Source organism: Phyllosticta citribraziliensis, assembly GCF_038025025.1.
Source record: "Phyllosticta citribraziliensis strain CPC 17464 chromosome Unknown J3D65scaffold_10, whole genome shotgun sequence".
Classification (NCBI taxonomy): Eukaryota; Fungi; Ascomycota; class Dothideomycetes; order Botryosphaeriales; family Phyllostictaceae; genus Phyllosticta; species Phyllosticta citribraziliensis.
In genome coordinates, this window is record NW_027117347.1 from 1,282,097 (window position 1) to 1,304,105 (window position 22,009).

Here is a 22,009-nt window from a genome sequence, read left to right on the forward strand (position 1 = left end):
AGGTCGCCTTCTCGACCAGCCCGTATGTGATCTGCCCTCCGCTCTTCCACACTTCGTCCCGTCTCCATCTCCAATTCTCCATCAACACCAAATCCACTGGACCTGTCCCACCTCAACCCGATCCCGACCCCGACCCCGACTCCGACTCGACTCCGACTCGACTGACGACACAAGACTCGACCACGCCTTACTCGTCAAGCCCCACGTTCCTGTCGCCACCGCAATCCTCACCCGCGCACCCGCCAGCCTTCCCCATCGTCCGTCCGAACGCTGCACTGCGCCCGCTGACCCTTATCGCGACCATTCTCCTTCTCGTCCTCGCCGTCCTCGCCGTCGTCGTCGTCGTCGTCGTCGTCGTGCCATGAGACACGGCTAGCCGACATCCAAGCCCCATCAGTCACCCACTGCTACCACGTACTCCATCACCGCCCTCTCAGCGCCCACTGCGCACACCTCGGCCGCACCTCTGCGCTTGGCTGCGGCATCAACACCACCACGGCCTCGCACGCGCGTGCAACAAGCGGCCGGATGCCGATGCGACAGGCGGCTTTTCACATCACCACACGCTCCGTTTCAGCAACACTGCTCCCCTCCGCCTCATCAGACGCCGCGGCCAGCCTGACGACAACCTGACTGCAACCGCCTCCCGACCTTGCCAGACATTCCCGGGGCCCTGGCTTCTGGGAGGTAGGTCGCAGCAAGCTCGTGTCACCAAAGGAAGCAAGTAAGACTTGGCGTTTCACCGTCAGCTTCTCTCCCCTCTGGCAACTTTCCCGGCCGCACACCTTGCGGTAATAATAGCCTGCCAACCCCGCAACCCGACGAGACCTGACCATGTCTGGCTTTCGCGCCGTAAACACCACCTTGACCGTGCCCGAGCCGCCGCCGGGCCAGCCTGGCGAGGAAAACACGCCCACCACGCCCCGTCCGAACAAGTCGTTCTACGAGCAACAACATCACCAACATCTCGACGCCTCGCCCGACTCCCGTCCCGATGACCAGTCCGTCAAGACGCCTACTAGAGATAGCTTTGGAGGAGTGACGGGCCAGAAGCCTCTGCCGACCCCCTCGGCGCCGCTCTCGCACCAGGACTCGAAGAAGCAGCTCCACCGAAACTCGACCTTGCGACGAGGCAACTCGGATTACTCTCAGCACTCGGCTGGGGCACAGGATGTGGACATGGACAATGACGGAGGCCGTGACGGTTCGGACAACGAGAGCGGCCACAGCGATAACAATCGCCCGGCCAAGAAGAAAAAGGGCCAGCGCTTCTTTTGCACAGAGTTTCCGCCTTGCCAGCTGAGCTTTACGAGAAGCGAACATCTGGCCAGGCACATTCGGTACGTCACGCTTGCAGCTTCCTGCCGCTAGCCGTTGCTAATGCATCCCCCCAGAAAACACACGGGCGAAAGGCCGTTTCAATGCCATTGCAACCGACGCTTCTCGCGCCTCGACAATCTTCGTCAACATGCGCAAACAGTGCACGTCAACGAAGATATTCCGGGTGACTCCTTGGCCGCCACCGGCACGAGGTTCCAGCGCCAAATCAGGACTGATCGGGTTCGACCGGTAAGTAGTCGGTCGAGGACCTCAACCATGAGTAGTGGTGGCGCCCACAGCAGAGGCCACAGCCGGAACTTGTCGGCATCAAGCATAGCTTCGACAAGCTCCAATGCTAGCGACCGGGATGAAATCCACAGGCGGGCCGCGCCACTGGCGATAGCCGGCGACGGAGCAGCAAGAGCACGGCTGTCGCTGGACACGTACGGTTCCGGCAGTCAATATCCACCCTTCAGCGGCCAGTCGCCAAGTGGTTTCAGCACACCAACATCGGCCACCTTCTCTCCAGCAACCGGCAGTCCAGGTCCCAGGTACCCGTCAGGCCTTGATTCGCCCGTCTCCACACATCAACGACCTGTCACATGGAGCGGTCACACCCCTGGGCGTAGGCTGTCCGTTCCTTCGGGCGGCGGCGCCAACCCATTCCAGGGCCCTCCCGGTGCGAGCTGCCCTCCTCCGTACATGAGTCCGATGCCATCGTCTTCGTCTTCAGCGTTTTCCAACAACGGAAGCTATCTGGCAAGCCCGACTGGCTCCACCTTCTCCACGGATTCCAGACGCGAGTCTGTCAGTTCGGAAGCTGATTGGCGGCGGAGGACATGGCACCCCGGTACTCTGTCGAGCTTGACTCCCAGACCGGCGACCAGCGGTCTAAGTTACTATCAGACCCCGGACGCCCCTCAGCCGTCCTTCTCAGCCCAACCAGCTGCCAGTCAACCGCCTTCGACCCAAGTGACACGCCTCCCTGGAATCGAGTCTTTTTCGTTTGAGCATGCACCGCCCATGCCCTCGCAGCTGCAGCGGCAACCAAGCCCAATGCAGGTTGATCATCCAAACAGGCCGTCGGCCATGGAACCCTCGACGTCGAGCTCGCACCACGGCCACCGGCGCAGCCACAATTCTATAGATATATCCCTGCAACGCGGCATCCACAAGCTGGACATCACCAACTCTACTCCGCCCAGGGAATCGACTTCTTGGTTCAACTACGGTAGTGCTCGCGAACCGTCACGGTCGCAGAGGCCCACGACAGCACCGCACCCGAGTTTTTCGGCCCATCGTGCCGCGCCGCCCCCTCCCTTGACTCATTTAAACCGCCCTGCGCCACAGGCGGAGACAGAGTCTAAACGCAGCTCGGGAGAACATCCCTCCACACCCCAGAAAAGCAAGAGGCATGGATGGTACATGGGACCGCTGTCACACCCGCCGCAACAGCACGCCCATCCGCCACATAATGCGCACCGGACTTCGCCAGAGGACTCGAGTAGCAGCGAAGGCGTGCCGACGCCTTCGACTTCGTCCCTGGATCAGTACTACCCTGTAATTGTCAATGGCAATGGACAGCCGGACGAGCGGCCTTCGAGCATGCACATGGACGACCCCAAAAAGTTCACCTTTCCCGCGCCACCTCAGTCCGCGGCAGACGCGCCTCCGCGCACTCGCCACAGCGTGCATTTTGGAACGCAGCCTGCACAACACCAACGTCCATACGGCTCTGCTTTTGGAAGCTCTCATGAATCCCGGAATTCCAACGACATGAGGCGCCTTGAGGCGCTAGTTGCCGTTGCCACGGGTGAGCAATCATCAGATCGCGCATGATGACAAGAGATTACGGCCGACCAAAGATGCGAGAGACGCCTGCGTTGTCCACCACATCAAGAGGGAGCAAGACGCGCGTTCGTCACAATGATCTTTCTTTCCTCTTGCCCAAACCACGACATGGGCAAGAAACCAGAATCCGCCCCTCTCCAACATCTCACGAATTGAATGACGTTACGACCCTTCCCACGCCTCCCATGAAATGACTTGCTACTACTTGACGACTCCATGCGACGAAGAAACCCATCATCGGTGCGCACCAAGATACCCATGAGAGAGGATGGCTTTGTCGATTTTCCCTTGTTTTTCGCTTTTCGATTCATTTGTCTACTCGTCCTCTTTGCCCCCCTTCCTGAGTTACCCCTCCCCTCGCAGCATGTATTCCTGTCCTTTTTTCACTAGGTACCTGTTCGAGTTGGCGGAATTATTCTGACGGCGTATCTTTGTTCGTCGAGGCACTCTCCGGTCATATCAATCACCATCTCACTTCTCTCGACGACGACGACTTCTTTTGGCCTTTTTGTGTTTGTGCGATGCGATGCGCTGCGACTTGAATCTCTCTCCTTTTTGCTTGCCTCTTATAAGGGTTTGTCGGATCTATCTGTCGCTTTTGGGACTCGCGTAATGCTTGCAGGCTTTGCTGTTGTTGTTTTGTTGTCCTAGACCAAAAACACTCGCTCGTCGCTGCTATACCAACCAACCATCCAACCTACCAATTATCCACACCTTCCTCTCCCTCGTTGAAGCTTTGCGTGTCGTCTCTTCGCCGTCTGTGTGTTTTGATGTGTTGTTTTACGAGGCGGTCCTCGACTCTCGTTGTGATGCGCTCGCTCGCGTCGCTTCTTTCTCTCACTACCCTGTCCTCTTCTTCCCCTTCTTGCCCTTTGTTCTGCATTGTCTCGTCCTCTTTTCTCCCTTTGTCTTTCAGCGTTCGATGGAGTCGCCCTTACGTACCTACGATGGTTATGCCCGTCCTACGGCAAGATGTAATGATGGAATGGAATGGAATGGATTGAAATGGATTTATATGGATCTTGTTCCTGGTTGATTGAGTGGGTTTCGATGGGTTTGGGTCGATTGGAATCGATTGGAATCGATTGGATTCTTGCACTTGATTGTGTGCCTGTGCCTGTGTCTGGTCGATGACCGATTTACTTGAGCACTTGAGTCACTACAAGGTCAAGCCGGCGAGTAAACATTTCCTCCGTATTTGCTGCACTGGTTGCCACATTTTGCCAGCTTATCTGACCGTTTGGATGAGTATTTAAGGTGCTGGCTGGTTGGTGACGAGCAGGTTAGTATATCTGCCACCCTCTTCCCTCTCTTGTCGGTTGTCTCTGATTCTAATCACATGTTGTACCCTTTGCTCTACCAAATGTCCATGGCACCGCTGGACTTGGATGATGCGACTGCTGGTGCCCGTGCGATGGACTGCGGCTTCCTCTGCCACAGGCTCGCCTGCCAACAAAAGTTCGGAGCATGTTTGAGGTGAATGAAGCTGCGGTAACGGCGTGCGTAGGCACGTCGCTCGAGAAAGAAGGAAGCCAGCTGGGCATCACTCACATCGCCATCAGTCGCTCCTGCTTCGGTGTCCACCCAGTGCCAGCGCAAAGCCCTCTCCCATCCCAACGCCCCCTCTCGTCTCTTTCTCCTCCGCTCTCCTCTCACTTTCTTCTCACCAGCACATCTTCCGCCGTCGTCAACTTCATCATCATCATCGCTATCGTGACTATCCGCCAGCAGCACTACTTTGGCACCATTTCATTCAGCTCTTGCTCTCACTCACACATATCGCTTCGCTTCGTACATTACCAACCATCCATCCATCCATCCACATATCAATCAGGACCACTCAACCGACGCCGCACGCCCTCTCTGTCGGCTCGGCCCCCCCTGTCTCTCGTCCGTCCCCTCGCCCCCGCTACCAACTGTTTCCAACACTCGCCTCTCCAGCCTCCGCCCTCCCATCTCCCAACTCGGCCCTGCGCCACCGATCACGGCCCCGAGCGGCATAATGGACGGCCAAGAAGTGACAAGGACTATCACGACGACGTTGTGGGCCACGGACCCCTTTTGGGCGCTCACCACCCCGACCAAGTTTGCTACGGCGACGGAGACGGCGTTCGTCACGGCGACGGAGCGGTCGTTTGAGACGAAGTGGATTACCAACCTTGCGTGGAAGACGGTGGCTAGAATCGGTGGCTCCTCCCTTTCTGAGGTCAGTGGCTCTATCTCTGGGGTCGATGGCTCTCTTTCCAGCTTCAGAAATGCTTCTATGTCCGTTACCTCGACGTCGTGTACGGTGCCGACGATCCGCACGACGGTCACGGCGATTCCTGGACGCGATTTACCAAAGGAAAAGTGGACTGAGGGGATTGTGATCGGCTCCAATGTCGCAAGCATTCTTGGTACTCTCTTGGTTTGTTGGGGGGTTTACCAGTGGCGTTTGTATTGCATACGCAAACAGAACGAGGCTGCCAATGGTGGAGCTGGGAACCAAGGTGGAGCTGGAAACGAAGCCGGAGCTGGTAATGAAGCTGGAGCTGGAAGTCAAGCCGGAGCTGGAAGTCAAGCCGGAGATGGAAGTCAAGCAGGAGCTGGAAGTCAAGCAGGAGCTGGAAGTCAAGCAGGAGCTGGAAGTCAAGGTGGAACTGGCTCCCATGCCCAAGCCCAGCCTGCACTTCCAATTTCTCCTCCGCTTTCTCCTCCAATGCTTCCACCACGCCCACCTACACCGAATGTTACTCCTTCCGGCCAAAATAATACACCTCAGGAGAATACCCGACGTCATGTTTTCCAAGGACCACCACGAACAGGAGAGGCATCGACTGCACCCGCGGATATTGGTATTGGAAGAAGTGGTCGCTGTCCGTCCATCCTTGCGTATGGCGACTTCATGATTGCTGACTATTTCGCAGCTCTCCCGAGGGCCAGCTCTGTGTATTCCGAAAGTCCTGGATTTCGCAGTGGAGACACTCAACCCCAAGATCGTCATACGCATACATACCCTGGTGCGAACTGCCCTGGCAGGAGCTGCCCGGGTATTCCAATCGAAGAGCATTCCACTGACTCCTGCATGACGGCTGCCACGGGACCCGAACCAAGCGAAAATCCTTTGCACCGGAAGTCGTTGGTATTACTGCGTCAAGAACTCCCTCCACCTGTAGACTCGGACGATATTCCAGACCTCAGTGACAACGATATCTACGACGATGCAAATGAGGGCAGAAAAGTGCCAGGGTATCACGTTTACACAAAGCAAGATGGTTCGCAACTGCAAGTTGAGCTACAGATTTTGCCCTCTTGTGACAATAGTTCCAGCGACGGCCACCAGAGTCAGACCACTGCCTCGAATCGGCCTCCGGCAGCAACAGGGCCAAAAGAGAAAGTTACTCGCGACATTGGATCTCGACGCTCATTCAGAAAAGGAACCTGTCAGCCTCGTTGTTGCGATATTATCGACGAAGAGGATGCTAAAGAACAGTCGCTTGGGCCGAAAGCGGACGAGTCACTGCGCAACACTTCACAGGGTCTTCGTGGTGGTGGCGACGACTCGGAGTCTCTGACGGATTCTGTATCTTACCCTTCTTTTCCGAATCTGGAAGACCGCGCGGAACCACAGTCGGCTTCAACGACTAGGCCTGCGAACATGGTCGCCAACTATTCTGTCCCAATTCGCCCGAGATTGCCAACAGATCCTGTCATCTGCCGAGACAGCTACCCGACTGGAAAAGACAAAAGTGTTGTCTGTAAGAGCTTGGCCGCGTAGGAAGAGGCTCAAGCCATTGCGGAAAACACCAGCACTTCGTCCCCCAAAGCTTCACACAAACAAATGGCACTCTCAATACCTCGTGACTTGCGGAACCTCCTCCTCCAGGGGGCGCCCCTCACTGAGTCGCCGCCCACCGCGTTGGTCAGGGCGATTCACGAAAACATGGAGAGGCTGCGGAAAAAGGGAGTGGTGCTTGACTTGGAGTACGTCTTGGAAGCATTCAGGCTCGTGGACGACACTTGGCCGCTACTTTTTACACCTCAATTCCTCTCCATGACAAGGAAATATCTACGGCACGCTCCTCCCCTTTTCGTCTGATTGAGATTGCAGCAATGACGACGATTGTGCTGACGTTAGTAGTGAGGCCGAAAATCTGGGCGTTACATCCTCGGAACGTTCCTTCGACGCTGAATCTGCGGACGCTAAACCTCCGGACGATGGACCTGCGGACACTGAATCCTCGTACGCTGAATGCTCCTCGGGCGCTGAATCCGAAGAATCTGATGAAGTTTTTATCATGGTCGACCTGCCCGATCAATCTGCGACGGGCAGGCTACAGGGAGAGGGCAGTTCTATCCCGGTTGTCCATACCCAAAATTCGGCTATTCACAGTGTCACCGTTCACGAGCCTGTTCCAAACCTCCCAGAGCCGCAGAGCGCCGTTTTCGGATGGGCGAACGGCGGCAATGACAGCGATGGTGACGCTGGTAGCGTCATCAGCGACGACGCCTCAGCAAACGGTCCCGCTACGCCGCCAAGCTATGCATCTGCTACCTCCGAGGACGGTTCGGACGAGGATATGCTAGCGAGTAGAGATGATCTTTCCCTGGCGAGTCAAGAAGAGGTCTCTGTCCCGGCCGACGAAGAGGAGATGAAGAAGCAGGAAGACAAGGAGCTCTAGGAAAAGTATCTGGTTGTTTTGGACTGGGAGGCGGGGGAGACGTGCGGCAGGGAGAAGAGGGCGAGGAATGCACATCAGTTCTTAGAGATGGCGCGTTGATGGCGCTGTCTTCCCCCCTTTCACCGTTTTGCCCTTTTTCTCTGCTCATTCTTTTCATCGAGCATCTGTGGTCGACACATGGTGTGGCTGCTTCTTGTTCTTCTCTGTTTTGTTGTTGCTGCCATTACTGCAGACGATGCGGTGCGGTAATGATGCAGCTTTTACTTGCTGCGGTGGAAGTTGATAATTGATATGTGCATCGCATCGTTTTGCCGCCGCTTGTCATTGTCGTCGTGGCTATTGAAGTCTTCGTTGGCTTCTTGCATCCTCTCGAGTTTTGTGGGTGCTTCATGGATTACGCGGAGGCTGGATGCTCCTTGCGGAGCGGCTGCTCTCTCTCTCCTCTCGTTTTGTCCTGTCGCTTCACTCAATCGCTGGTAGCCGGGCGACGATGACTCCCCTCTCAATAACCTGGCTGGCCCTCCAGAAGCGAGAGAGAGAGCGCGCGAACCTTGAGACTGGCCGAGCGGGCAGGCGGCCAAAGCTACATCATAAACCAAACCCGCCGGTTCCTCCAATAGCACAATGGTTCCTAAACCGGCCGGCAGTTGATCAAACGAGCTGGCATGTTCGGAGCTCAGGTCAGAGCAAGAGGACGAAGAGGTAGAAGAGAGGCAGGAGGGGAGTCCGGAGAGGAGACCGAACGCGTATATCCAAGGAGCATCGAATCGTTTTTCTAGTATACCTCGTCAACGTCAAGCCCGTAGATGTGCGTGCGAGCGAGCTCAGTGTTATCCTGGCTGACAGCAGGCAGTGTTAAAAAAACACCATCTCCCTATGTCCCAAAATATATCTATTTCCTCCAGCGTTGCAGACAGACAGACCGACCGACCGACGAATACATCCATACTACTCCTGCCGAGCTTCGCCGGCGACGAGACCATCAGGGCTTTTCTTTTCGTTCTTGGGAGAATTCACATCACGAAGGAGAGGAGCGGGCGAGTGGGTTCTCATCTGCCTCTGGGCGGGCCTACGCCGTGATTGGATGGCGTGGGGTGCGTGTGAAATGAAGTGAATGTTGGCCAGGCGGGTTTTGCGTCGTGGTGGTGGTGTTTTGGTTTGCTGTTGCTGCACCCGCGTGGTCCTCTTCCTCTCTACCACATCCTCTCTGCGCAACCAGGATCTCTTTGAACTTCTTGTCAAGCGCATCTCTAAAGCAAGAGTTCCTCAATAACAGTCCTCGCCGACGTTCAACATTTGCCTCTTCATCGCCAGCATCGCCGCCGCCCACAACCTCTTCACAGACCCGGCGTTCTTTCGCACTGCGTCTCCAACACCGCTCCAAAAGCTCAGACATTGTTCGAGTCTCTCTCTTGATCTTGGCTTCCACCGCTACACGTCTCCATCTTCGTCTCTTCGCACCGCCACGCGCCAGATCGAGTCGCTTTCGTGCTTTGAGCTTTCAACCGCAACACACTTCAACCTCTTGGACTTTTTTCTTCTTGCACCTTACCAAAAATGCCTTTCATCATGGTGTGTTTCCTCTCGAATTCCTCAATCTCAAATGTTCGTGTCTCGCTAACATCCTTCCAGCGCCTCGGTGTCCAGACTTTGAGCGCCGTCGCCGCGCTGCAGGGTCGTGCTCCGCGTGCCCCGAACACGCCAAACTTGTTCACCATGATCCCGATTGCGACAACTCTGCCGGAAACCACCACCGCGGATTCGAGTGCGGGTGGCATTGATGGGCCTGCGACGACCTTTGCAGAAATCCCAGCGATGACGACGAGCTCGGGTGCCGCCAGGACGACATACAACAATGTTGTCGACACAGAGCCAGGTTCGCAGGCCGGCATGGACAACACCCTGGCTGCGACCTCGACCTTGTTCGGCGGTTGGGATGGCACTGCGGCGACGGGTGGATCTGCCAACAGCCCCTACGAGTCTGGTATTGACAATCCCGAGACGACAACCACCACCTGGGGCACGACCTCCTCGCCCACGCCCTTGTCGATTGAGCCCATCACGGTCTCGATCATGGTACCTACGACCGAAGTCAGCCAAGAAACGGTGACGAAGATCTCGGCGGTTGTCTCCACGTTCTTGACGCACGAAACGTTGATCTTGACCTCTGCGCTCCTGTCGACCATCTTCAGCCAGGAGACCACCACAATTGTGGCAGAGCGCACGACACAAGTCACGGCGGATGGTCAGCTCACCACCCAAATCGTCGAGTACACCACCACAGCCGTCGAGGAGCATACGTCAGTCGCCAGCAAACTCGACACCACTACTGCGGTTGTTCAGCAGACCATCCAGCGCACCGAAACGAAGGGTATCGATCACACGGCAACGAGCGAGAAAGTCCTCACTCAGACCGCTGTCGTCACTGAGCATGGCAAGACTGAGCTTTCCACGTTCCTGACGACAATTAGCGCTTCGCAAAGCATCGCTTCCGTCCCCACCAACGGCTCTGCTCCTCGGCCGCCGCCGCCGTCCGGCCACAACGCGGGCCTCATCGCCGGTGTCAGCATCGGGGCCTTCGTCCTCGTCAGTCTTTTGTTCGCTGGCATCTTCTTCTTGCACCGCCGTCGTAAAGCCATGAACGAGGCAAAGGATGCAGAGCTGGACAATCTGACCTGGCATGGCGCCGCGATGAACTTGCTGCCGACAAGTCTGCACATCGGCCACAAACGCAATGCCGACAATGACAACAAGCGCACCCGCGGGCGCAGGCCACGCTCCGTCAACGACCTCCACAGCGCTATGCGCCACTGCCGCGGACCTTCGCCGTCACCGGCGCCGCAGCTCCCTACGCAGGTCGAGGAGCCGGAACATGATGTCGAGGCTCTCGTCACTCCTCGCTCCTCGCCGCGCAAAACCAACACCAGCACCAGGCCACAAAGCTCTTCATCGAACCATTCGCTGACCGACGCGGGCAACAAGCAGCTCGTTCGCTCGCCGAGCACAGAGGGTCGAGCAGGCCATGCCGCGCAGGTGATCCGCGAATTGGCGAGGGAAGAGCTCGTGAAGGAGATGCGCCAAAGGCAGGCATATTTGGTATTGAGGAAGGAAAGGTGACGGATTTGAGCGAGATTGTATTCTACACCCTTCGATATTGGAATCGGCTTTGGGTGCAATTGTTGTGGGCAAAAGTTCTGGGTTTAGTTGGGTAATGGGAATTGGTAGAGTAATTGGATTGGAAGTATAGAGGACTTGGAAGTAATAGAGGGTTGGTTTAAGCAAATAATGCTCTGAATCTTGAAGGTCGATGTCGCTAAGCTTCAGTGACAGTGCTGAATATGCGTCGACATCGTTGGTGTCGAAGCGACGAACACTTCTAAATGCTTGGAATAAAGGGCATTACTATCATTACCCATGGATCCCTTGAGGCACATACAGAGGATTGGATGATGGCTTTTCGCTGAGGGGATCAGGGAAGACTTGTGCATCTCTAAGTGGTGGGTTAGCTTGAGAAGCATCTGACCCCTGAGAGCCAACCCCAGAGCGAGGATCCACATACCAGGGCACCGTAGACACAAGGAGCATCTATCTCCAACACTAAAGAAGTAGAGATGTAAGCTGTTTTCTCCAAAGAGAAGCAGTTCTCAAGGAGAGGTGTGGTGAAGGAGTATTCGTCCCCAACCTACCCAGGGCCACGAGGGGCAGCATCACTGCGCTCCTACCCATCAGGGCCCTCGCAAATCCGGAGCTGCGAGAAGTGAAGGTGCCGAATAGCCCATCCGGCATGTGGTACTGGCAGTGGTCGAGTTTCGCGCGCCCGCCCCGCGAAAGTCGACCGCGCTCAGTGCACTCCGGCTCATAAGCTCTTCCAGCTCCTCCGTCGTCACCACCACCCTCCATCCGCGCTCCTCAACGCCATGGACTCCCTCAGAGTGAGTCTCCCCTCAAGGGCCAAGATTTGTCGCGTGGATCAAGCGCTAACGAGATCCAACAGGTCTCCCTTGGCCTGCTCATGGCCCTTTTGTTCTCCGGCCTCGTGGGCGGTTTGGCCACGCAGCAGCAGCAGCAGCAGTCGAATGCTCCCAGTGCGCTGCAGATGGACGCTCACCACGTCCATACGCCTGCGGTGGGCCCTTGGGCCGCCGCCAACACGCCGAAGATGGGTGAGGTGCCCGTGGGGACGCCATTCCCCATCAAGATCTCGTACCCTCTCCACCCCGTCCCCACGGCGCGCACCTCCTCCCGCTCCTCCAACTCCACCACCTCCACCACCTCCACCCCCGCCGACGCCGACATCACCGTGTTGGCTCTCTCGCCCTCCAAGATGTCTTCGGTGACGTTCATCTCTGAGCGCACCATCCTCTCCCCGGCGGTGGCCACATTCACGCTTGTCGTCGACAAGACCACCACGGTCACCAGAGACGGCAAAACAAAGGCCAAGATTACGCCCTCCAAGATCACGATCACTGAGCCGTACACGGCGACCTTGTACCAAAAGCTGACGGTGACTTCTATCAAGAAGCACACGACGACGGCTGTGGCCGACCACACCATCACCCAGGTCTACGACCGCACCACGACCGCCCCCATTGGCAGCATGCACAGCGCCATCAGCTCCGCCGGCGACTACACGAGGACCTTGACCTTGGCATCCACCATCGAGGTGTCACCCAGCCCTGTGCTCTCTTCATCGACTGCTGCTTCCTCTACCGCCTCGAACAGCGACCACCATGTGAACGCGGGCCTCATCGTTGGCATTTGCCTGGGCGTGTCCTGCTTCTTCGTCGTCCTCATCGCTTTCTTCTGGTTCTTGGTGCGTCGCCGCCGCCGCAACCAGCTGGTCAAGGACCACGAGCTGGACACCGCCACTTGGACGGGTGCTGCCATGACCCTCGTCTCCAGCCGCGATTCGAAGCTGGGTGAGAAGGCCGACGGTACCTCCACGAATGCGCAAGCACATCACGAGTCTGCTCCGAACCCCAACCCAGGCCCTCGCACCGTCGACGACCTACACTCTGCGTCCACCCCGCGTCGCCACTCTATGCCAGCCCAGCCCAGCTACCGCAAGCCGCTGCCCACGCCTCTCGAGCTCAAAGACGACGACGAAGAAAACCCATTCCTGTCAGACGAAGAGAGAGCCGCCCGCAGCCCCATCAAGAGCGCCGCCGCAGTCCCCAGGCCCACGAGTCTTCCGCCCGCCCAGCCCGCCGTTGTCGTCAACGACGAGGAAGAGCAGGCTCGCAAGGCCCTGGCTCGCCAGATGAGCGTCGAGCTCCGACGCACCGCGACCTTCGCCAACATGATGGAGCAGCAAGAAAGGGAGTTGCAGAAGGCCCGCGAGTGGCTCGACAGGATGGAACGGGAGCGCGAGGAGCGCAAGCTGCGCGAGAGGCCCATGTCCCTTTGCAGCTCGCTCGATGAGTGATTCAGAAGGCTGCTCGACGCGTTGCGGTGCGCCACTTGCATGCAATCGTTGACGGCTTGCGCGGCACCCGTCACAACACCCTCTTCACTCTTCCCCCGCAAGGAATTTTGTACAATGCAGCACACTTTGAGATACCCCAACAAGCAGGGCGCGTCCTGACATCCTGTTCGCCAGCCGCTTTCGCCACTTACGCTCTCGCGGTCGATCGCCCTACTTTGCTTCGCCCTGGAGGAGCATGAACGAGAATGGAACGTGGCAGACAGGCAGGCATACTGATCAGGGAGTTTGAGAGACATTGAGGAATTGAATCGAATGGAAATCAGGAACTCGAAATGGGAAGGGTTTGATTGGGTGCGATGGACAGTTTGAAGTTGACGATAGACCAGAATGGAGACATTTGAAGACTTGAAGCAACACAACGTGCGGACCGTGACACAAGACATACAGCCCATAAATCGAATAAATCCAAGGAAGGATGAGTGACGCGTGACTGAAATGCAAGACTTTTGTGTGTCTAGACTAAGAGATGCCCAACAACATGCATACTTTTGATGACCCCATGGAACAACGGAAACAAGAGACGTGCAAAGAGACCCCACAACACCGCAAACACCATCTGTGCAAATAAGAACTCTAAAAGACGCCTCAGACTCACCATCCCCTCCTCATACTTCTCTGGTCCCACCCCTTCTCCTTCTTCCTTTCCCTCTCCCTCTCATGTCTACGCCTCTTCTTCTGCAGTGCCCGCTCGGGCTCTGCAACAGCCTCAACGCGTCGCTTAGCCCTTCTGCCTTCGCGCCTACTGACAACGCCTTCCCTGACAACGCCCATGACCTTGACGAAAGCGCCAGCACCGATTTTCTTCTGCACGAGGGAGACTACCTCGCTCGCCGACGCGACGAGCGCCTTGTGCGCCTCTGCGTAGCTGTCGGCTGCCGACGTGGTGAGCGCGTGGTGCGACGAGGCGACGGGCTGTGGCGCCGACGGATCTGTCAGGACATGCAGCGGGTGCAGCAGGATGGGGAGTTGCGGTTCGTAAGCTGAGAGCGGTAGGTGCGAGATGAGGGCCGCGAGGAGCGTGAGCGCGGCGTGCTTGGGGACGAGAGAAGCTGGGGTGCGCGCTTGGCCGTGGAGGGAGGGCGACTGGCGGCGCAACAGCTGCGAGAGACGGTGCAGGAGGTGCGATAGTGCGGTTGGGAGGGCAGTAGAGTCGGTGGTGGATGCTTGCTTCTTGGCAATCTCTGTGGCCACGGCGTCGGCTTCTTCGTCTTCGGCTTCAGAGGCTGACGAGGCGTCGTCCTCGTCGTCACCTTGCTTCGGTGTCGTCTTCGAATTCTTGGGTTGGTAGGGGAGGTTGTTTACGCCGAAGCAGCGTCCTAGGAAGACCAGGTTGCGCACGACTTGAGTTGCCAACTCCTCGCCGATTCCCGGGACTCTGAGCATGCGCATGTGTGCGCTCAGCAAGTCGAGCATGTCGGCCCCAGTGAGCTCGAGACCGCTTGAGCCAACAAGTGGAACGCTCTGGAGGCCATTGTCTTTGTTGAAGCTGGCAAAGTCGGAAAAGTACAGCCCGATGAGCCTAGCAGCCGTAATCTTGACCCAGGCGTGTGGGAAGACGAGACATTTCTTGACGAGGTCCCAGAGCTCTTTCTTGTCTGCGGCAAAGGCTGTGGTAGGAGAGACCTGGGAGATTTTGGCAAAGCACTGCAAACTGTAGTAGAGCAGCTCCCAGTCGGCTTCATCTTCCTGCACTTGCGCCTCTTCCATGATGGGGGGCAAATGCTTGAGGAGGTATTTGGTGTCCTTCGGCTGCTTCTCTTCGTGAACGTCGAGGAAGAGCGTGTAGCACTGGATTCCCAGTCTCCTCTTGAGCGCGACGTCGTCCTGCTCGATCCACGCCCTCAACATGCCGGTGAACCTCTTCGACCTATCTGTGTCGGCCCTCTCAAATACCTTCTTGATCAAGAGGCCCGCCATTTCCCTGCACTCCTTGTCGTCGTCGTTGACGAGTCGCAGAACCAAGGGGGCAAATACGTTTTCGGCCACTTCTTGCACAAGCTCGTCTCCGACCTTGCTTAGCAAAAGGTGAATCGCTTCCATGACACTTGACCTTCCCTCCTTGTGCTTGTAGTCCAGATTCTTGACCAAAAAGGCCATTTGTTTGGCGAGGCGATCTTTAGTCTGAGGGTACTCCATCAAAAACTGAAAGTAGACACCACGAGCCAAGTCTCTTGCGGTGCGAGTCTGATTAGTCACCATGACCGTGGCGACAATGTCCAGAATCTCGTACACCTCGGCAATGACAATTTTCCGTCCTATCACAGCCTTGAGGAAATTGAACGAGACACCTTGTCGATCAGGCTCCTCCAGGTCGTCCTTGATGCGTTTGAGGATGTACGCAATGTCCTTGTCACGGACACTGACAGTCTTCTTCTCGCGCAAGACGGCGGATATCAGTTTGAGACAAGCTTGTGCGAGCTCTGTATTGGTGTCCTTTTCGCTCTTGATGATACGCACCGCTTCGGCAACGTAGATTGGTGCGTCCTTTTCGATGCGATCCAGTGGTACCTTGATTATGCTTCCCAGGAGTCGAACTGCGCTCATTTGGATTTCTTCTTGCCCACTCACAATTGCGTCTCCAATGACCGGCATGAAGCCTGCAAGGTTACCCGGCGTGGCAAGGTGGTCATGCTTGTTCAAGACGGCGCGGAGCACGTCGAGAGAGAAACGAATGAGCTTGTGGATCTGTGAAGTCGTTTTTCCGCGATTTGGATCCTTGTTCGCATGCTTCATATTGATAAGGTAGCGCTTCGTGCGGGGATCTTCAACGTCCTTTCTCTTGTTGGCCTCTGCGTCTTTGCTCTTGTAAACGTCCTGGATCAACTGGTAGCAAAACACGAGAATTTGTCGATCGTGTATCGCGGCGTTGTGCATTATTCCGAGGCCGACTCGGCGCAAAAGCTCGTCAACCTTCTTGACCAATTTGAGGTCAACCTTCTCGAGGAGCAGAGACCGCACGGGGGTAAGGAGATCAATGAACCGAGGAATCGTCGTGGTCTTGGCGACGAGTTCGATGGAGTCAAAACTCTTGCTGCTTTTGACCTCCTTCATTTTGCTGATGTATTCCTCTGCATCTTTCTCTTGGCCAGTCACGCCAAAAATGTCGTCCATGACGACCGAGACAACTTCGTTGAGGCAGTAGTCCAGTTGCCCCGGCTTGAAGGTGGGCGTCATCGAGACAAGGATGGAGTGGACAGTAAATGAAAGAACGTGCAGTTGGTATCCGCGTTGGAGTGCAGTTCGGAGAGCTTTGAGGAGAAAGCCAAAGTACTCTGGTCCAATCAAGGCAGAAATCTCCGCCAGAGTCTTTCTTGTCATGTCGCGAGCCTGCTGGTCTTTACTGCGCAAGATGGCACAAACGTCCATGAGGACGGGGGGCAGACGCTCGGAAAACTCCTCGGTACGCAGCAGGCGGAGGAGCTTGACAATGATGACTGCCACTGGGACACGAAGACTGACTGTTGAGTCATCCTTGTGATGGATGAAGGATGTCAACGGGGGAATGAGATTTTTGATGAGGTCGTCTGAGAGCTTCTCTTGTCGAGGCATTGTCCGAGCTAGCCCGGGCAGCGCTGCCTTGTTCGTCTCATCGGCGTCGTTGCTTTTGGCATCCGCCATCTCCTCGTCTTCGCCGCCTGTTTCTCCGGGTTTGAAATCAGATATCAGACCCTTGGCTTTGGCTGCGTTCTGCAGAGCATCGATGACGGCTCCAAGCAGCTTGATCGTACTCTTATCCATCTCGAGCTGGCTGTATCTCCGCAGCACAGCGCGATACTGTTGCCAATCAAGCGAGAGAGCCAATGAGCCGACAGCGGCGGTCGACTCGCCTGCAAGGTTGCTCGCGCCACTATCATCGTCCGCCTTGTCAAATATAAAGTGCTCGATCAACGGGATGAAAATGTGCGAAATGTTGGTGCCTGACAACTTGCTTGCCTCACTTGCCAGTCGACGGAGCGCGCGCAAACGGCGGTGCTGTTGAATGTGGAGGATGTTGCTGAAGAAAGAAGCCTCATCGTCGTCATCGACAAGGAGGATGTGCATATCGCTGACGACCGGCCACGACGGGAATAGCCGCACAATCTGCGCCAGCACAGACAGGTACTCGGTGCGAACAAGCTCGGACTTTTCACGGACTCCGTTGTGGATGCCAGGGATGATTGCTGAACTGATGAGCTTTTGGAAGGCTTCTTGGTGCGAGCTGTCCTTGTTGGCCGCGGCCTCGATGAACCGACGAAGACCATATGATGCGTTCATGCGAAGGACGAGCTCCTCCTGCTCTTTAATGTAGAACAACATGTTGTACACAAGCGGCAGCCATTGCTTGACGCTCAATGAGCTGTACAGCTCCTCATTGACGCGGAGGAACGCCTTGCTCCTTCGGTCAAAATCAGGCTCATCCAGCCTACTTGGTGCAAAGGCATTCAGGTCGCTTGCGAGCTGAGCAATCTCGACCAAATCCGAGTCAGCCTGGGCGAGATCTCCGAGGATGGCGGCAAGAAGTTCTCGACTCCGTCTGTCTTGGAAGTAGCCGAAAAGAGAAGAGACACTTTCAAAGATTCTGCGGAGCAAGTCGTTGTCCTTGGTCAGACTGATCTGTGGGATAAAGTGGTGCAAGATGTTGAGAATGTCGCTCTTCGTCCTTGGATTAACTCTCCTTGTCGGCTGTTGCAGCAGGAAGAGCGAAATTTCAACGATGGATTTGCACTCGGCGGCTCCGCCAATGAATGGCGCCAGACGAGAGACTGTCTGTACACCAACGTCCAGAAGCTCCTTCGAAGGACTCTTTTGAAGCTCTCCTCCAATAGCACCGAGGAAAATACCCGAGTTTGGCTGCAGGATCTTCTCCTGCACATAACCAGGACTGCCTTCCGTGGGCTTGTCGACATCCATGGCATCACCTTCGGCGATGGCAATGATGTTTTGAATAATCTCGCGCAAAACGAAGAGCTTCACTTCTTCTTTGGCAAAACTGACCTCAAGACAATTGGCCACAATGTTGAGAATGCCCTCATTGAACTTGACAAGGAAAGCCACAGTCAAGTAGGACTTACTCCAAGCTGAGAACAGCCGAAGGATACCGGACACCGATTGCGCAGTTTCCACGGGAAGCTTTTCCAATCGAGGCTCGACGAGTTCGCTGAGAATGGATGGAATGTATGCACTCCATGTTGGGAATTCTGGACAGTAGTTGAAGAGCGCATTCAGACAGTGGAAGCCAACTTGTCTGATGGACGTCAGCAGCGACAATCCAGAATTCTCCTTTTTGTCGGACTGAATCGCAGCGATTTCGCGAGAGGCCTTGACTAGACAGTAGAGGACTGGATCGACCAGCTGCGCGGTGAATGGCGCAAGTTGCGTGCCAAGCGTGTCCAACATATCCTCCAACATGTTGAGCATACCAAACTGCTTGCGCGAATCCAGAAGATCCTTGGACAGTACTTCTTCATCCAGACCATCGCGGTTGATCAAAGAGAGCCCAGAAAGGGAGCCCAAAGCGATGTCGAGGAATTGCCGGATTTCGTTGTCGCCAAATTTGAACAGAGCAATGAAGACGGCCTTTCTTCGAGACTCTTGGCCGCGCTTCCCGCTCGAAGACCCAGCCCGAGCAATTACCCGGCCATAGAGCATGCGCAAAATGACTGGCATCAGATCCGCGCGGTCTTCCTCTTGCATCTGGGAATCTTCTTGGTCGGTGTCTAGGAACACGGAGATTTGCTCTCTGAATCTTGCTTCATCGAGGATGTTCATGAGGTTTTCTTCGTAGCGGTTGATGCTTTGGTTCTTCCAGGTAAGAATTGCTCGCAAGGCTGATTTTTGAATCTCGACATCGCCGTTTGCCAAGAGCGTCAGGAGCGACGAGTAGACATTGGCTGACTTGTAAAGGACTTTGGGGTTATTGAACTTGGCAAAGATACCCAGCAGGGATTTTTGGTCCTTCCTCGCCCAACGCTGCTGCTCAGCATCCTGCTCAACCGACTCAGGTTGCTCGGGCGGTGTGATTTCGAATGTGTCAGAACCGACGGCCCAAGTCAAGAGAATGGGAACCAGTTGTCTTGATTTTTTCTCCGCGACCTGCGGAATATGTGCCAAAACTCTCAAAGCCTGCGATCGGCTAGAGCTTGTGATGTACTCGACCCGCTTGTGATCCAACAGAAACTTGGAGCGAAGCTGTTCGGCGGCGTTTTCCAGTAGATCCGTGGTTTTGGAGGCCAAGTCATTCAACCAGAGGAGATTGTGGCACTCAAATTCGTTGGTAGCGGGAGCCGAGCTGCTTTCATCGGCGGACAACGACGACGATTCAGGGTCTTCTACCACTGGGACTGCCTCGATCATCTTGAAAGCCAAGCTGGAAACTATGTCCTCGCCCTCTTTGGTTTCGCAAATCTCCTTCAACGCGTTGCAAGAATCTTCCCAGACTTGCGTGAAGTTGACGTATAGCAGGCCGAAACAGTAAGTTGGTACAGCTCGAGCCAAGACGGGATCAGACGAGCTGTTCTTGTAAGCCATGGCCAGACGACGGATATTCATGGAAACGTTGCGAGCGGTTTCGATGTTGAGCGGCATGCTCTCGATCAGGATGGCGATTGAAAGAATCTCAGATTCTTGTCCATCGTGCTTGGCCTTGTAGATACGCTGCAGGATTTCAAGGCCCGCTGTGCGGAGGTGATGAGATGGTGATCCGAGACTTTCGATGACGGAATTCGTGAGCGTGTCCAGGTCGTCCCCGTCAACATTGAAGCTTTTCTCATTGGACCTGAGGTACTTGAGAGCGGAATCAGCAAAGATTGGGTAGTGCATCAAGACATTTGACGACCGAGCCAGAGCCCCCCAGAGCTCGTTGCTCTGTTGCTCTTGGCCTTGGTGTTCTGCGACATATTTGAACCCTGCACCCACGCCAAAAAGCTGTTGGGCAGGCAGCTTGGGAGAAATTTGTCCCAGAGATGCCAGGAGCAACTGGTAAAGCTCATCGTATACGGCCCTTTCCGTCTTTTCCTCTACTGACGTGGTCCGTATGACGTCCAAGAGTCCATTTGGCCGAGCCGCATCTTGTTCTAATGGTTCTTGCGATGTTTGAGAGAGATTCCTGAAGGAGGCGATTATGCTTTCTTGCCATGCTGTAGGGCACGCGAGGGAGGAATTATAAAAGCAGCCTCGACCAGCGAGGCGAGGAATCAGTACGGCCAGTTGGTCACCACACTCATTCCATCTCGAAAGGATAAACCTGCGTGATGTCAGCTACGGCCATAGATCTTAGCAAATGTAATTTACCTTTTGAAATGGGGCAACAATAAACTTTGGAACCTTTCTGTCCCCAAATCGGCAAAGAAATTGCAAAACACAAGGAAATACTCCTGCCACGGTCCACTGGTGATTTTGTCGAGGATGCGTAAGTGCGGGATTGCCACGTCCATGGGAGAACATTGCAGGATAACTGCCAGAGCAATCAAGGCCTCAGACGCTAGCCCGGACCCTTGTGACAAGACTTGTGACTCGACACGAGCAATGATTTGCGCCATGGCCTTCAAGACCGCGTCCCAGTCTTGGATCCGGGTTCCTTTTCTCACACCGACCACAATGAGGAGGATACGAGCGGCGTTTTGCAATCCCGTGTGGCCTAGTTCTGGGGTGGATTGTTGTATGGTCTCGAGAATAACCTCCAGGATAGGACTGAACGTATGAGAATTGGTGTGGTGAATGACTGCTGTCAAAACTCCTTGCAAAACGTCCATGGCAGGGCTGTCGTCGGGAACCAAAGAATCACTCTTAGCGTTTTCGGGGGCGATCGCTTGGGACATCAACTCTTTGACAACGGCTGGACCGCTGGAATGCAAGCCATTTTGTACACCCTTTATGGACTCGACGAAGAGGGACATGAGACCCTTCTGGTACTGGTAGGTATCCTCACGTTGTGCCACCTCTTCAAGATCTCGGATTGCATGGGTGACAAATATCCTCAATGGTTCGATATCCCTATGATACGAGGCACCCGCCTTCCTGACTAGAAAGCTCATTGACTCGGCGGCGAATCTTGTGACGAAATGCTTCTGGTGTTTTTTGCCCAGCATGGGCGCCATGAGGTCGTATAGCGGCCGCAGGTCTGACACGAGAAGCCGAGAAAGGTATTTGAACAGCCATGCCATGCACGTAAAGCTCCATTCAATGGCCTCGATCGCCTGGTGCTTCGACGCGATGCGACACAACAGCTGGACTGCCTTTCCAAAGTGCCTCTCGAATCTGGCTCCCAAGTCGTGTGCGAAATGCGAAACCAGACTCAGCAGCGGCTCCAGAGACAGCTCATCCTCCTTCTCGATGTATGCGAAGAGCAGGTCCATTATGCGGTCCTCATGGTGGAGGATTTGCGGCAAGCTCTCGCAGAATGGAGAGAGCTCGCGAGAGAAGTTTTGGAAGGATTGCGAGAGGTTGAGGTCCTTCCATTCTTCGAACGAGTTTTTCAAGTAGGAGGTCGAGGCGGAGAGGTCTTCCTCGTCGAAATGGCGGCGGGTCGTTCTTCGGACGGGATCGATGGAGAGTTTCGCGATGCGTTGGGAGAAGGATTCGTAGTAGTGCTGGCGCGAGGATTCGGTGCCGCCCTTTTTCCTCTGCTTGAAGGCTTTGGGTGCCTTTTTGTCTTTTCCTCGCGACATGGCGGCCATGGTGTTTGTCGGAGAGGCGAATGTTTAAAAAAAAGTTC

General features: G+C 55.5%; 3 protein-coding genes across 3 annotated transcripts; 2 read left to right on the plus strand and 1 right to left on the minus strand.

Moving 5' to 3' along the window:
- The first annotated feature begins 605 nt into the window (after positions 1-605).
- Positions 606-3,187, plus strand: J3D65DRAFT_73062 (uncharacterized protein). The gene is made up of 2 exons (XM_066804129.1): positions 606-1,340; positions 1,395-3,187. Exons 1-2 carry the CDS (start codon positions 835-837, stop codon positions 3,157-3,159), a joined length of 2,271 nt encoding a protein of 756 aa, XP_066652579.1. The 5' UTR covers positions 606-834; the 3' UTR covers positions 3,160-3,187.
- A 1,986-nt stretch (positions 3,188-5,173) lies between these two features.
- Positions 5,174-6,744, plus strand: J3D65DRAFT_679661 (uncharacterized protein; the record flags this gene model as incomplete). The annotated part of the gene is made up of 3 exons (XM_066803687.1): positions 5,174-5,377; positions 5,425-6,026; positions 6,078-6,744. Coding segments are annotated over exons 2-3 (1,257 nt in total), but the record flags the coding sequence as incomplete, so codon positions are not given.
- A 6,719-nt stretch (positions 6,745-13,463) lies between these two features.
- J3D65DRAFT_679665 (armadillo-type protein) lies at positions 13,464-21,991 on the minus strand. The gene is made up of 2 exons (XM_066803688.1): positions 20,587-21,991; positions 13,464-20,539 (listed from the first exon to the last, which is right to left on the minus strand). The coding sequence occupies exons 1-2, from the start codon at positions 21,969-21,971 to the stop codon at positions 13,909-13,911; spliced, it is 8,016 nt and encodes a 2,671-aa protein (XP_066652581.1). The 5' UTR covers positions 21,972-21,991; the 3' UTR covers positions 13,464-13,908.
- Positions 21,992-22,009: the final 18 nt, after the last annotated feature.

Excerpts from the sequence above, each read along its gene's own strand:
- J3D65DRAFT_679665 (XM_066803688.1), bottom strand. The coding sequence starts at position 21,971 with ATGGCCGCCATGTCGCGAGGAAAAGACAAAAAGGCACCCAAAGCCTTC. Across the intron at positions 20,540-20,586 it reads TTGTTGCCCCATTTCAAAAG|GTTTATCCTTTCGAGATGGA; the intron begins GTAAATTACATT and ends GACATCACGCAG.
- J3D65DRAFT_73062 (XM_066804129.1), top strand. The coding sequence starts at position 835 with ATGTCTGGCTTTCGCGCCGTAAACACCACCTTGACCGTGCCCGAGCCG. Across the intron at positions 1,341-1,394 it reads CATCTGGCCAGGCACATTCG|AAAACACACGGGCGAAAGGC; the intron begins GTACGTCACGCT and ends GCATCCCCCCAG.